The sequence below is a fragment of the Acomys minous genome, assembly GCF_964271855.1.
Source record: "Acomys minous genome assembly, chromosome: 11".
Taxonomy (NCBI): Eukaryota; Metazoa; Chordata; class Mammalia; order Rodentia; family Muridae; genus Acomys; species Acomys minous.
In genome coordinates, this window is record NC_140492.1 from 91,530,715 (window position 1) to 91,547,141 (window position 16,427).

General features: G+C 39.3%; 1 protein-coding gene across 11 annotated transcripts in view; it reads left to right on the forward strand.

Moving 5' to 3' along the window:
- The window catches only part of SSBP2 (single stranded DNA binding protein 2), a 246,434-nt gene that overhangs the window by 196,881 nt on the left and 33,126 nt on the right, over positions 1 to 16,427 (forward strand). For 7 of the 11 annotated variants that reach the window (XM_084801335.1, XM_084801329.1, XM_084801326.1 and 4 more), the window contains 3 exons: positions 7,982 to 8,048; positions 8,523 to 8,593; positions 12,867 to 12,958. In XM_084801335.1, coding sequence (XP_084657461.1) covers positions 7,982 to 8,048; positions 8,523 to 8,593; positions 12,867 to 12,958 — 230 coding nt within the window. The remainder of the gene's footprint in view (positions 1 to 7,981; positions 8,049 to 8,522; positions 8,594 to 12,866; positions 12,959 to 16,427) is intronic. The other 4 variants (XM_084801332.1, XM_084801336.1, XM_084801331.1 and 1 more) reach the window with 1 other exon arrangement.

Below are 16,427 nucleotides of genomic sequence, written 5' to 3' on the forward strand. Positions count from 1 at the left end.
GTATAATCCAGTTGGAGAGAGTTAAATCCAGTTTGTCAGCTCTGCGTTCAGTGACAGACTTGCTTCAGTAAATAAAGTGCAAAGCAGTCAAAGAAGACACCTGCCATCAACTTCGGTCCTCAACATATATGTGCTCACAAGTGCATTCACACATGTGACAACATGCATGCACACATGCATAGACACTGAATGCACACACACAAAATACAGTGTTAAGTCTCACAATCTATAAAAATTAACAAAATACAATACAACTGAAACAATATACATTTGTATAGATTGTTTAACTATTTTTGACCAAATTTCACCAAATAGCCCAGGTTGACCTCAAAATCTTGATCCTCCTGCCTCAGCCTCTGGAGTGCTCAGGTTAAAGTGGAGTCTAGTGTTTGCAAGTTTTTAAAAGCAACCATATAATGACTTGTTTTTTAAAAAGAGGTATTCAGAAATAGAATATAACAGATACTTATGTGAAGGTGGTCTCCTCTAGAGTGTGACAGCATCTCTGTCGATGCATATCAGACATTACATTCTTTTCCAAGTGGCTCCTCGGTACCTCCCGCCACACACGTTTTCACTAAATTATGTTAACTCAGAAATCTGTTACCCAAACTTAGAGTAACTTTCATTTACACTATTTTTCAAATAATCACATTAATCATTCAAAGAATATCATTTTAGGATATGTTTAATATACTTAGGAGCATGAACTTCTCAAGCAAACATGATTTTTCAATTTAGCTATTTCTTAGTTGAAGCAGAGTTAGTTTAACTTTTTGTTGACTAATTGTAATGATGTCCATTGAACAAATATATTAACATTTTATATGTATGCTTCATTTAAGTTGATTGTAATATACTGAAGTTTTTCTTATTAGCAGATTATACAAAGTAGAAGCAAAGTGAAGCATTCCATTTTCAGTGGTTCTGGCTAGTCATTTGAATACATGAAAGACACCCTTTAAAGATCAGGGCCTTGACAATTTAAATTTACTAGTTACTGGGTTACATATTTGAGTTTTCCTGAAATATTCTATGGTTCTGGATTAAATCTACAATGTCTTATTCTATTTGTTTATAAATAGCAATGGGCATTTGGGATGCGCTATAGTGCCACTGTGTTGGAAAATATAGAAATAAGGCAGATAGCAAAAGTACACAATAGAGAAGAGAATAAATGTGTGTGTGAAGAGATTCATGAACCAAAAATGAAGCCCACAGATGTACACGGCTCACAGTTTTATGCTGGAATTGATTCAGCTCTCATGGAGCCCTCATCACTCACTGGAACATCCTTCACCTGAAATGAAACAGCTTTTTATCTTTCTATATCCCTGTGGAAGGCTATCTGTCAAATGGCCCCCAGTTACGCTCTTTCTGTTTAGGATTGCTTTGGCTACTCATGGTTGTCTTAGGTTGCCTTTTTCTTGTGACATAAAAAACCATGACCTAAGGCAGCTCAGGGAGGAAAGGGTTTATTTCATATTAGATGTTCAGGTCACGATCCACCATGGGGAAGTCAGGGTAGGAACTCAAGACAGGAACTGAAGCAGAAGCCACGAGAGAGTTCTGTGGTGTGAGTTGCTCCTCATAGCTTGCTCGCTCTGCTTTCTTATAGCACCCAGGACCACCTGTCTAGGGATGCAACCATATATAGTAAGCTGGGTCCACCCACATTAACCATCAGTCAAGACGATGCACCACACACTTGCCTACAGGCCAATCTGATGGAGCCATTTTCTCAGTTCAGGCTCTACCTTCCCAAAGCCAAGTTGATGAAAAACTAGCCAGTACACTTGACCTTTTGTGAAGTTGACAAACTCATGACTATTTAACTAGAAGCTTCTTTTTCTTCATTTGTCTTCAATGCAAATAGTGTAATAGTATACAGCATAATAGTAATGTTATATTATAACTTCCAAAAGTCCCACAGCCTTTTGTGAAGTTGACAAACTCATGACTATTTAACTAGAAACTTCCTTTTCTTCATTTGTCTTCAATGCAAATAGTATAATAGTATACAGCATAATAGTAATGTTATATTATAACTTCCAAAAGTCCCACAGCCTTTCAAAATTTAAACACTGAAAAATTCACTCTCTTCGAAACATCCAAAGTCTTTTTCAAAGTTCAAAGTTTCTAGAAAATACCCAATGTTACTCTAAAATATCTAAGAATAAAATATTCTGTGTCTATTTAAAATTCCAGTCTCTCAACTGTAGACTCCTGTAAAATCAAAAATAAATCCCATGATTTCTTAATAAAATAAAATTAAAAAAAGAGGAAGAACCAGGGCACAGTTACAGACCAAAGCAGAGCTAAAAAAAAAAAAAAAAACAAAAAACAAAAAAAAAAAAAGTTCAGTGTCTGACATCTGGGACTCATCATCCCTCACAATCTTCTGGGCTCCTCTAAGGGCTCCATTTCTCCAGCTCTGCGACTGTCGGCACACACAGCTTGTCTTAGATTCAGGCCAACTCCATTCTGCAGTGGCTGCTGTCCTTAGCAGTTGTCCAATGTTGGGGTCTCCATTGCAGTGCAGTTGACAGCTCACCAGTAACCTCTGATGGTGTCTCCTCAGGGTCTCTAACCTCTGACCTGTTTTCAAGCCTCCACTTCTCTCCATGAGCCCTTTAAGCATATGGCTTCTACTGAAACTAGGGCTGTACCTTCACCGGTGGCCTCTCCTGAAGCCTCAGCTCTTCTTCATTCCTTTAAAACCAGTTCCATCTAGGAAGCTCATACACATTACTCCGTCAGCTGCTAGCACAAGGTACAGCCTTGGCCAGCTGTGGACCACAGTTTCTGTGTGCTGATGCTGAAGAAACACTCCCAGATTTTCCTCAGTGATACTGATCTCTTCTTAGTTGTACCAGCTAAACAGTATTGATTGTCTCAACAAAGCAAAATGTCTTGGAAATCACAGCCAATTCTTTACCCCTTGCTGACCAGAGCCACACATCCTTCATTTAAGTTAGATTCTGTACTTCCTCAGAAACATTCAAAGCCATCTCTCCACCAACTGCACTGCTTTTGGTATCTGTGGCTTCCAAGCTCCCACAGAACAGCCTGCTGAGCTCTGAGCACTCAGTGGCTTTTCCATCACAAAGTAATGGGATTCCAACACAATCCTCCCCAAAATATGTGGTCAGGTCTGTCACAATACTGCTGAACCTGACACCAGTTTTGTTTTAATTAGGGTTTCTGATGTTGTGGTAATAAAATAATATTACCTCACGCAGTTTGGTGGAGGACACAGTTTATTTCACCTAAATGCTTGCAGTCCATCTTCCAGAGAAGTCAGCGTGGGGATTCAAGGATGGAGCCTGGAAGAAAGGACCAAAGCAGTAGCCATGGAGGAGTGCTACTGACTGGTTTGCTCTCCTCGTGGGCTGTTCAACCTGCTTTTTTTTTTTTCTTTAACAGCAGCTCAGACCAACAGCCCAAGGATTTAAATGTCCATAGTGAGATGGGCCCACCCATATCAATCGTCAATCAAAAAACATTCCCCATAGACAGCCATGGGCCAGTGTGGTGAGGGGATTTTCTCAGTTGCAGTTCCCTATTTTCCAAATGGCTCTAATGTGTCAAGTTGTCATAAAACTAATCAGAAATATGGTCTATTGTGGTTCTATATGAAGTTTTGTGTTTTTTTGTTACGATTGTTTGAAGAATGACATCAGAATCCTTACTAGAATTGCATTCAGTCTGTAGACTACTTCTGATAGTGTAGCTATTTTCATGGCATTAATTCATGTATCCACCGATCAGGACCAGCAAGATTCTTTGGATCACCTAGTGTCTTAGTTAGGGTTTCTATTGCTGTGAAGAGACACCATGGCCAAGGCAACTCTTATAAAGGAAAACAATTACCTGGGGCTGGCTTACCATTTCAGTGGTTTAGTTTATTATCACCATGGTGGGAAATATGGCAGTGTCTGGGCAGACACAGTGCTGGAGGAGCTGAGAGTTCTACATCATGATCCACAGGCAGCAGAAGGAGACTGTGTGCAACAAAACAGTAGGTGTAGCTTGAGCATAAGAGACCTCAAAGTCCACCCTCACAGAGACACACTCTTCCATCCACCAAGGCTACACCTACTCAACAGGCTCACACTGCCTATTGGTGCCACTCCTTATGGGCCAAGACTTCAAACACATGAGGCTGTGGGGGCCGTTCCCATTCAAAGTACCACATCTAGTATTGTCTTTCATTTTTCAGTATTTTGAAGTTGTCAGTGTAGAGGTCTTTCATTTCCTTGATTGGGTTTATTTTAGCTACTTTGTGAAAAAGATACTTGTAATTTCTTTCTCTGGGAGCTCATTTTTCATACATAGGAAGGTTAATGGGTTTTGATTGTTAATATTGTGTTGTAAAACATTACTTAAAATGTTTCATAGATCTAAAGTTTCCTATTTAATTCTATAGGATCTTTAAAGTATAGATAGGGCTAGTGTAACATATCCCTTTCCTATTTTCCCTTGTGTATTTTTCTTATCTAGCCCTTAGCTAAGACATAGAGCACTATATTGAATGCGAGAGTGAGAGTGGACATTCTTGTCTCATTCCTGTTCTCAGGGGAAATAATACCAGTAATTTTTCCTTTGGGTATAACATAGATTAGAGGTTTGTTATTGATAACCTTAATGTGGGTCTGTTTCCTTTTTTGTCAATTTAGCTAAGGGTTTGTCAATATTACTAATTTTTTCAAAGAACTGATGTATTTGATTGATTTTTTTAAATGTGTTTGTTTAATCTCTATTTCATTAATCTTACTATTTCTTGCCATCATCTGGGTGATGAATCTGAGTGCTGACTGTATAATATACAGTGAATATGCTGTACATGTATGTATATATAGAGCATGAATTTATTGTGCATATACATAGGGTTTTTTTTTTCAAGCGCATTGGTTACCATAAGTCCCCAAAGGCAGTGCCCCCAAGAAACAAGACCAATTGCCTAGATCATGTTTAAATGCCATGCTTATAAAAAAGAATTAAGATCCTTTGAAGAGGAGGCTACTCCAAGAGCTAGGCCAAAATACAGAGCATGTGTGCACCAGAGTACCTTAAACCATACTGTAAAACAGCATTGAAAACATGAACTCAGATCCACAGCTTCAACATGAAAGCAGGCAGAGCAGAGTGTGTCTGTAACCCCAGTGCAGGACTATGTGGTCACTGTGGCTCATAGCCAGTCAGTTCCTCTTAACTGGTGAGCTCTAGTTTCAGCAAGAGACCTTGTCTCAAAATATAAGGTGGAGAGCAATTGAAGAAGACACCTGATACCAGCCTCCAACTCCATACACGCACAGATGCACACACACCATACATCACTTGGACAGATGAACATGCACACATAAATACACACAAATATACCACAACCATGTACAAAAGGAATAGATGATTGGCAGATTAAAACCCACTGAATAACATAGGTATCCATGAGTCGTAAATAAGTAGATAAGTAAATGTAGCTTTCTAATAGTAATTGCCAGCCAGGAAACAGAGGCAGTGATGGGCGTAGGGTATCTCCGTATGATAGTCATCTCAGAGGCTAGGGATTAGTGAGTGATAAGGAATGGGATGTTGGCAATGTTAGAATAGCTCTGGTGGTAAAACAAAACAAAACAAACAAACAAACAAAAAAACAAGCAGTTGCACGGGTGGCGATGATGGCCTTTATGAAGTATAAATCTGTATAAACACACTCAGATGGTCAAAGTTAATCACCAGCAGTGGGTGAGTTGGCGTCCTGTGCCCTCAGACATGGGACACAGAGCATCATAGCCTGTCTGTGATAACTTTTCCTGTTAAGGAAGCATGCCTGAGCCTACGTGAAAAGAATTTATCTAAGTCACCCTGTAAAGTATAAGGCTTATTCTCCTTAAAACCATTGATGAGTAATAGTTGGCATGGTAGGAAAAATGGGAGTTGTTTCTGCTTAGAAAAGTACAGAGTCATGGTAGCTAAGGCAACACATGCTCCACTATGTCCTGGTACAGAAGGAAATGAGAGAACTGACACAACTTACGCAGGCTTGGCAGCTTGCGTGGTAGCACTGCTGCGCCAGGATGCTTTCCTGATCTGAATTATTAGAATGGTGAGGCGTTACGTCAGCAGCTTGCTCTCAAGAAACCTCAACGAGGATTTATGATGGGTAGGATAGGCGAGAAAAGGTTAATGTTGGCCTCTGAGGACTCTGGGTTGGAGTAGAGGACGATACTTCATGTGTTTGTGAAGTTACGCCATTGTAAGGTTTGTCCCAAGAAAGTGGTCCCAAACAGATCTCCAAGATGTTAGTAGTGGCCGCATAAGGGTTTTTGAAAGGGAGGTGATTTAAGTTTTGTTTTGTTTTCTTCTTAATAACTGGCATTCAGTTTCACCAATGAAAAGCATGACTAGAAAGACAACTCGCTTGGTAAAGGTAGAAGTTAGGATGTGAGCGCACTGTGGTTAAAACGAGAACACACCAGTAGATGGCAGAGCAGCCCTCACAAGGCCTGGCACAGGGAGCTGGGGCAACTAAGGCATGCTGGGAGTGCGAGAAATAGGGTTGCCCAGGGAAGAGCACACCAATCAATTATCCAGTACCAAATGGGCAGCGCTGAAAACATGCTTACAAGTGACACGTACAGACTGAGCAGGTTGTATTTATGTATTTATGTATTTATGACCACATAGTTAACTCAGCAATAAATACACCCCTACAAATATACACACACGTCGTGTGTGTGTGTGTGTGTGTGTGTGTGTGTGTGTGTGTGTGTGTATAAAACAATGACAGTAGAGCCCATGCCTCAGTAGATGAGGAGGAGCTCAGTCCTGATGGGACTTGATGTACTGGGGTGGTGGTGGGGCCCCCCCTCTCTGAAGAGCAGGAGATGGGAGAAGAGGGTGGGAGGGAGGGGCAGGGAGACAAAGAGGGAGTGGGCTGCAACTGGGATGTAAAGTGAATATATAAATTAAAAATAATTTATTTAAAGAAAAAGAAAAGAAAATAGAGACCATGAGAAAGAGAGCAATGAGATGCATATGAGAAAGTTTAGAGGAAGAAAAGGGGAGGGGAAATGATATATTCTCAAAAAAATATAAAATTTTTAAATGGGCTGGGAATATCCTTATAAAGTATATACACATAGAGGTATATTGGGTGTACTTGCAATCATCATCAACAACAAAAATCCAAAAGCTAAAAACAACAAAAAAAGGGAAACTAGAGCTCTCTGCTACATAGCATGACAAAAATTAAGGAGAGTCTGAAAATCTGTGTTTATAGTTATTACATTTCTTTTTAAAATATTTGAATATTTAATTTGATAAGATGTTCCACTTAAGTTTAATTAGAAGATCTCTAGAAAGGAATATCAATATCCTTATTAAATTAAAACTTGAAGATGGCATTGTACTTGTAAGAAAGAAATAGGATGAATAGCTTATTATAGATTTGTCTCAAAAATACTTATATACAAGAATGAATAGAACAGAATCTCTCTCTCTCTCTCTCTCTCTCTCTCTCTCTCTCTCTCTCTCTCTCTCTCTCTCTCTCAGACATAGTATCTCTGTGAAGCCTTGACTGTTCATGATTCTATAGATTAGGCCGGCCTTAAACTTAGAGATTTACCTGCATTTGCCTTCTGTCACACCTATCAGCTCTAAACATTCTTTTTGTTGTTTTCATTTTTTTGAGACTGGGTCTCTTTTGTCTGTCCTGGAACTAGGCCTGTATACTGGGCTGGCCTTGAACTCCCAGAGATCTGCCTGAAGGCTTGTGCCACCACACCCATCCAAAACGATTTTACAACCAAAATCTTACCTTTAAAGATGTAGAAGGATATAGTTTATAAAATGAATCAGAAATTGAAAGGTCTCAAGAGATACCCAACAGCATTATGTAGGTGTAGAAACTTAAGAGGGAAATGTTTAAAGTTCATGTTTTATAGATACTTACATTACTTTTTGTTTTACTAATTGCTAGGCACTTGGGGGTGTCCCAGGAAGTCAACCATTACTCCCCAGTGGAATGGACCCAACACGACAACAAGGTAACTAAAGTGGAATTGGAAGAGATGTGCTGAACTAGTGAGGAAATTCTTTTAAGAATTTCATAGGTATAAATTATTTCATGAGTCCTAAAAAATAGGAAGTTAAATGACTGTACTTTTATCAGCCCCGACTTAGTAACGATAAAAGGGAAGGGTACAAAGTAACAAGTGACGTCACTAGTCCTACAGCCTGAGCCATCCAGTCCTTCCTTAGCTTCCATGCATAGCTGTATTGTCGTGAGGAAAGAGGAAAGAGGAGCAAAGGCTGTGAAAGAAGTATCCAACACAAAGAAAGAAGACAATTTTAGCCACAAAACCAATCGAGTATGGGGTAGGTGATAGTCAGAGCTGGAAATCATGGTCACAAAAGCAGAGTAAGTTGGCAGCAGTGCTCGGTACCTGGCAAGGATAGAGCTAGCCTCTGGTTTAGTGCTCATAGCCGTTCTCCTGCTAATCGCTTCGTGCTTCCCTCAGGACATCCAAACATGGGTGGACCAATGCAGAGAATGACTCCTCCAAGAGGAATGGTGCCCTTAGGACCACAGGTAAATATACTCAGCCCCAGAGGGAGACACTGGGCTGCCACCTCCTGTGATAAGATGGCATCATTTACGGGGTTTCAGCACATTCATTGAAGTTTTGACAGAGACAGACCTTGGGGCTCATGGCATTGGACACACAGAAATCACTTTAAAATGTGAAATAAAAAGCACACTAGCTTCTATGCTTTATATTATAAATAGTTGTATATATAAAAAAATTACAAAAGATAATAAAAACATAGCTCTGGCTAGTATTCTCTTCCTGATGACGTTTAGTCAGTTTATTGTATTAGGAATACTCCTTTGCAAAATTATACAGTAGTTTGTTTGTTTGTTTTTCTATTTGAATTAGCAGTATCTTTTTATATTTCTATTAGCATGAAGGAAATAAAGTACCTTGGTATAAATTTACCTCAGGTACTAGGAATGCCAATAATAACCCTAAAGGTTACACCACACAAAACAGGATTAAAATAAATTAATTATTAATACCATGCACTTAAATGAAAGCAAGAGCCATGCTCATGAATGGGATAAGAGAGAAAGTTGAGGTAAAATCATTTTGAACGGCAGGAATCTCATGACATAGTCACTACATACCAAACCTGTCAGGCAAAATGTGTATCATTTCCTGAAAGATAATGAAAAGTAGTTCCTACCACAAACATTTCACCATGTAGCTGCCACCTCAGAGCAAACTGCCCTGTTTCTCTGTGGAAACAGGCTCTGGAATGGTGTTTGCAACTTTCAGCATAGACAAACATATATACATTTGTTTTGTTTGAGACAAGGTCTCAATGTGTAGCCCTGGCTGGCCTGTAACTCATTCTTGTAGACCAGGCTGACCTTGAACTCACAGAAATCCTCCTGCCTTTCCTCAGTGTGCCTGGATTAAAAGCCTGTGCCAGTCCCCCTAATGTTTTCACTAATTTAGCACTTGTCTGGTTTTTTACCTTAAGATATGTGTAATGAAGTGAGATAGTCATTTCTGAGAGCAGCAAGTCTGAAACAAAGAAAGAGACTTAGCATAAGTATTCTTGAGTGCTGGGAGCTAAGCCAGCGTACACGGAGCACAGTGACCATGGCCTTAGTGTGTGATGTGTGGGTGAAGACGTAGCACTTACCCCAGATCTGTCTGGTTCTAAGGACGGCAACAGCAAGTGATTGTTAAATTGATATCAGTATACTTTTCCATAAAAAAAAAAACCAACATTATTTATTTCATCAGAAAAAAAATCTTCTACTGTATTTGAAATAAGTTTCTGCTTTGTTTCTTTTCTGTGAAAGTCCCGTAGCTAACCTGTGTCCTTAAAATCAGCACGCTCTATGTGATTAACTAAAAAAAAAAAAAAGTCACTTAAATTACACAGCTAATTCAATGTTCTCTAGAATTTTGAAGGGTAAATAAGCTACATACAAAGAACATTTAAAAACCAGATAGCCGAGGTGGATACATGTGAACTGTAGAGTTTCTTTTCCTATAATGTAAAACTCCTAATAATCAAACTGCCCAATCAAGGAAAGACATTTCAAAGTTCCCAGGTAGACCAAGTCTGAATGCCATTCTGTGAGGATCCTTGGACTGGAAAGGAGAGTAGAGCAGACTGAGTAGTGCAGTTGACATCAGCTGTAAAATCCCTGTCTCTCAGTGAGCTCATCCCATCCTGCCTTTGCTGAGCCACTTGGAGAGCCTCTTGTTCCTTCTTTTATCCCTGACTTCTTTGTGATTTAGAATATTAATCACAAAATGAAACAATGTATATCTGTAAATCATCTGTTATATTGTATAGTCCTTTGCTTCCTGTAACAACTCAGTTTAATTAGCTCATTGATTGAAGGCCTACTATGTATCAGACATCTTACTTGAGTGTTGAGTATAAAAATATTAATGCAATGGGATCTCTGTTTTTAAGGTGCATACTGTTAGGGAGGAAATACAGCTGCGTTTAGAAAGGCTGTTATCTAATACCAAACGCCTAGAAAACAGTGTGCTCTGCTTATGTAATTACTCAGCGAGTTGTCACATGAAGACAGATGTGATCCTTTAGGGCTGAGGATACATGGGGAGTGAAGGGAAAGGGGTCCAGTTATGTTTTATTAACGTCCATGAAAAAGAATTAACAGCTACAGTTTATTAGGAGCAAGTGCCATGTTTTAATTTGCCAATTTATACGTCTGTTTATAAAACGTCTACAAGGAAGTTAATATTATTGCTATATAAATAAGAAAAATAAGGTTAAGAGAAGCAGTAGCCCATATAGAAGAGTAGCTACTGTAGTACGTACCTGTAATTCCTGAACTCGGGAGGCTGAGGCAGGAGCATCTCAAGACCAAGACCAATTGGACTATGGAGGGGGACCCTGGCTCACAAAAGCGGGCTGTTGTAGAAGCAGTAAGCCTATAAGGCATACTGCTATTGCAGGACAGGTGCAAGTGATGCATCTCTCTGCCCAGAGCTCCAGTGAATATTGGGTTTTCTAAAACTCACAAATAAAGAAAAGGGTGGCCAGACTTCTTTGTGAAGCATCCCTGCCTCACTTTACCATATGACTTTTCCGTTCCAGGACATTTGGCTCTAAAATCCCTGGCTAATTATCCCTACTATCACCACGCTTGACCCGAAGATAAACACAATTAGCTGTCCTTTGCGGAAGACTCGTGTGGCTAGAAACGATCCCCCTACTGCTCACAAACCCAAGTGTAAATAATGCCTCCTTAAAGTGAGAGCGAATAAACAGTGAGAGTAGCAGGTGGCTGGGTGATTTCATTTATCAAGTATGGCATTCTGTCTGGAGTTAACAGCCCTCTCTCATTGATTCATTTCCTTGTCCTCTTAACACCTCCTCCAAAGTGTTCCTGCAGAATGAGCTAACGTGATTATGAAAGTGTAGCCTCTCTAATTTGGAAAAATCCAGTAGGCTCGGAAGTAAAACTGGGAGAAGTTGGAAAAATGCAGAAGCAAAGGCAGAAAGCACAGGCTGGGGCTGGGCTGTGAGTGACCTTGTAGGGACATAGCGAGGAGCTTAGGCTTGCTTGACGGGCCATCTGCGTCATCATAACTTTTAAGTGACATGGGCAATACTGTGATTAAGAAAAAAAATTGCTTCAGGAAGTAAACGAAATAAATTGGATAGGAAACTAATTAGGATAATGCGGTCACCTTTGCACTAGGAAGTAGAGCTCTCTGGCAGTTGACCAAATAGGAAGTTTTAAGAAGGAACTTCTAGACATTTCTAACATGGACTGTTATGTGGTAGGTGATGCAAAGGACTGAAGGAGGAGTAAACATAAAGCACTTAGCCACAAGCAGATGACGTACATCTGTGTGCAGCATGAGGGAGCAGCCAGGCAGAATCTACCACTGTGGAGCTCAGCACAGTTTAGGAACTTAGTGGGATGTGATAAAACATTGTCAGTCCTAATGTATTAAGCCATGTTTGAACAGATTGTAGTAGACAAGATTACCTATGACTATATGTTTATGGAAAATAATACTGTAGCTAAAACTTGAGGAAAATGACATTTAAACAATGAGCAAAGCCAAAGAAGTCAGCAATGTAACTGCCATAGAACATGCATGAGAGGAAGCTGAGCATCAGAAGACCAAAATGTGAAAGTCATTGACTGTCAAATGCGCTAACATGATATTCAGAAAAGTAGCATTTGACCCTTATTGCCAACTAAAGTAAGCTAATGTGATATGCACATAAAAGCACTAAACTGCCTTTCATCCCCTTTAATACACACAGTAGGTGTTGCCTGAGGGTTACTGGGTCACATAGTTCATACGTGCGTATTTTGCATTTCCATGTTGGATGTCTTACTCTATGACTAGACCCTTATATTCAGCATTCTTGGGTTGGGTTTACCCATTATATTTCTTTTCAGACCTCATGAAATTGTCCTTATCTACTAATTTCTAACCTGTTGAATTAAAATTTTATCTAAAAACAGAATTTTGGACTTACAAAATGTTTATTTGAAAAAGTAATGTACAGATATTAGGTAATGATTAAAGATATTCCAAACGTAATACATGTGATCGTACCTTGATCATTTAACATGATCCAATGATTTCCCGTATTCATAGAGTTTTTAAATGGCATGTGGGCTGTAGCAGTTGTGTTAAAAAATAGAAGCCAAAATACAAGAGTGGACCCTTCAGAGAATGAATTACGCAGGCCTTACCCAGTCAGGAGTTATGTAGGGAAGTCATTAACCTGCTCTCCTTTCTTTCCCCCCTTCTCTTTGGTTTTGTTTTTTTGTTTTGTGGTAGTCTGACCCTTGGTTATCATTACAGAGCTATGGAGGAGCAATGAGACCCCCACTGAATGCTTTAGGTGGCCCCGGAATGCCCGGAATGAACATGTAAGCCAAACACTTATTACTCTGTTTAGTGAAGTAGTCTGTATTCTGTCTTCTGGAATCCCGCGGATCTGTAAAACACTCTAAGTACCTCAGTGTCCTTACTCTATGAAAATGAACTAAACATGGGTATCATTTTTGCTTCATTTTCATGACTTACTATCATGTTTTTCTTCTTCGTGTGCAACTTTTTTTTTTTGCACTTTAGGTATCATAAATCATAACTTTCAGCCTGTTGCTTTTCAATAATAATGTATAGGCTCATACAGAATCTGTGTAACACTAGGAATAAAGAGATGCAGGCAGCAGAACCGTGTATTGACTTCTACAGAGGTTACTAGTTGAGAATCTTTATCCGTGTTAACAATTTTTTGCATTAGCCTCACAGTACAGTTAGTGAGTCTAATAATTGTATGTCTACGTTTGTGTCATTGGGGCTACTTTCCACACGAAAGATGTCTCTGTGGTGATGTCCTCTGTATTAGAGAAGCATTCAAAAAGATTGTCTACGAAAGCTCAAGATGTATCTCGGTGGGGAGTAAACTGAAGATACTTGTTTTACTGGAATGTCTTTTCCAGTCCCAAAAGAGTAGTTTCTTTCTGTTGCAATGCAAGTCACTAAGGCATTGTTTATTTCTTTCACATTCTCCAGCCTTCCCCCGAAGGCCCATATACACCAGATCTTGTTAATGACTTTTATGAATTCACCAGAGGGCCACTGATGTGATGTAGCCTGAAGGAGTGCTCCATGCAGGCTTGTAAGGCTCTCCTCAGCTTTACTTCCCATCTGCCTGGTTTTAGCTCCTTACATATTAAATGACACAGCTCCGCTATCATCCATGGCATGAAGACACGCTGTGAAATCAGCTCTTTTGATGTGTGCAGGGTTGTTTAAGCTTCTGAAACCATTTTCATAGGATGCAATTTTTACTAAAACTGAAAATAGGTTAATAAGTGGATACCAGCCAGACTCAAAACTAACAGCACAGGGAGGAAAGTAGGTCAAATTTTCCTATAACATCTTTTTACTTTTGAAATAAAAATGGGTAGACATGAGGTCTGGCTTCTCCTTGAATTCCTCAAAGGCTCACCCTTCTATTAGTGGTTGCTACAGTAGGGCGGATGATATTTTGTGCTGTCAAAAGCTAGAGCTCTTACCAGACGGGAAGAGAAATATGTGAAACTTAATTTAGATTCTCACTTTCAAAGTCAATATATTTTACTAAATTTTGCATTTTTGATCAACCAGGCTGTCCCAAGTGCTAGGAACATATCTACTATCGTTTGGTATAGTACTCTGCTGTATACTTAGCTGTACAGCCAACTTGACATAAACCTGGATTTGCTAGTACAAGTAAACTTCATTTTCATGTGACTTGAAAGACTCCAAAGTTACTTTTAAAAATCTAGTTTCTTCTCACGTATGTGCTGCAGCATTCACATGTGAATACTCTTAATTCCTTAGACTGTAAAGACTAGAAATATGGCTGAAATTCTTATTAGCATTGGGAGGAGGTATTATCTGGGTGTATTAAGTATTCTTGATAGTTTGAAATAATTTCTCTTATATAAGATTTTACTATTGATAAAGAGTATGACGTCTTACCAGCTTGTTCCCATTTTTGTTGTGTTCCCTTTATTTTGAAGTTTTCTGTCCTTTTTTTTTTTTTTTCATTTTTAGTAAATTCAGGTCCTTTCAGGGACAATGAAAAAAATACATATATATTTAGGCATAATAAATATTTTCCTCTGGCACGGAAACTTCCCAACTAATGAAGTTCTAGTCAGTGAGGGTAATCATCGCATTACTGTTGTCCCCACCAAGTCAGAGGTGGCCTAACACTGAGAAACACACAATGTCCTCATTACACTTGTAACGTAAACTGAATTAAAATTCACATTATTTGTAATCTTTAAAATAAACATGTGACACCCCTTAAGTTTTTGAATGGCGTCTGTGGCTTTCTTCATGCCATTTTAAAAGAAAAAAGAGAAGGAAAACTCCGTTATGCTACTTAAAAACTGGAAGATGAGACATGGTGCTCCCTTAAGCTCCACTTTAAACTGTTTGCCCAACCGAAAGGTGTGTAAAGCAATTTTTAAAAAGCCAGCCCTAGCCATGCCAGTAATTGAAATTCTTATATTCTAACCAGCCACTGTAGCTTTCAGTTGTAGAATTAAACATTCACGACAAAAATTTTGTTAACTTCATTGATGAGAGTTCATAAAATGAAAATTGGCCACCTGGAAAAAAAAAAGATTGACAGTGGTGGGAGTTGACACTGTGTGTTCCGCACGGTGTTCACTATCATTCAAAGTAGGTTTTCAACATTTCCACAGTGGTATCGTGCATTTACAAGTAAACACGCAACAGTAAGTGGCTTAAAGTAAAAATGTACAAAGTATGGCCACAATGTAAATATTTGCAAATGTATTACAGATCCCTTTGAAAGGGAGCATCAGTAGGAGAACTCCCCTGATTGAGGAGCTGGACAGGCCTCCACCATCAGGCCTTAACTACAGCATCGCTTCTTCGGCCTTGTAGCCTTGTGGCCTTGTGGCCTTGTGGCCTTGTGGCCTTGTGGCCTTGTAACCCCGCCTTCACAGAGCAAGGCAAAGAGCCAAAGTCCTCCCGACAGGACTCTTGAGTGGGGTTACTTCAGCGAGTGAATTTGGAAGAGAATTCTCTTCTTGGTAGTCATGGTTCCCTGTGGTCCATCAAAACAGACACCACGAATCCGTACACCTTTCTCATTTTCTTCTCTTTGCTTTCAAACAGAGCCCATCTGCCTCATTTTCACACACAGTAATTTTTGTGAAACACTTGTCAGGCCAGCTTCTTGGTGCTCCTAGTGGCTTCAGATGAAGTGGAGATTACTGAGCTTACCTAGTTGTCTCTAAAACCACCAGGCCTCTGATTCAGCACTTTTTGTGGAACTTTTTTAGTGTGTTATGAGTTTCTATGTTATTTCCTATAGTATTAAAATGAAGTTTAATAGGAAATACAGAATTTGGGAATTGATTAGTATAATCAAATGAAGTGAAGTTCCATATAATAAAATTAACATTGAATTTATGTTGTTTTCTTGTTTGTTTTATTTTTGGTTTTTTGAGACAGGGATTTTTTTCTATGTAGCCCTGGCTGTCCTGCCTCTGCTTTCCAAGTGCCGTAATTAAGGTGTGAGACATTGCACCCAGCAATTTCTTTTTGCTTTTTAAGAAAATTTATGTTACTTAATTTAGCTTCTAATTTAATATAAGGCAGATTTCAAGTTAAATATTTTACATATTTTATTCATACAGATTTTTTAAAAATTTTAGTGCATTGACTTTGTGTCAGGGATGTGCATGCCACAGCTTGTGTGTTTAGGTCAGAGAAGAACATTTAGGGGACCTATTCTCATGCTCCCCATGTGGGTGCTGGGGACGGAGCTCAGGCCATGAGGCTCAGCCGAGCCATGGTTTCTACATT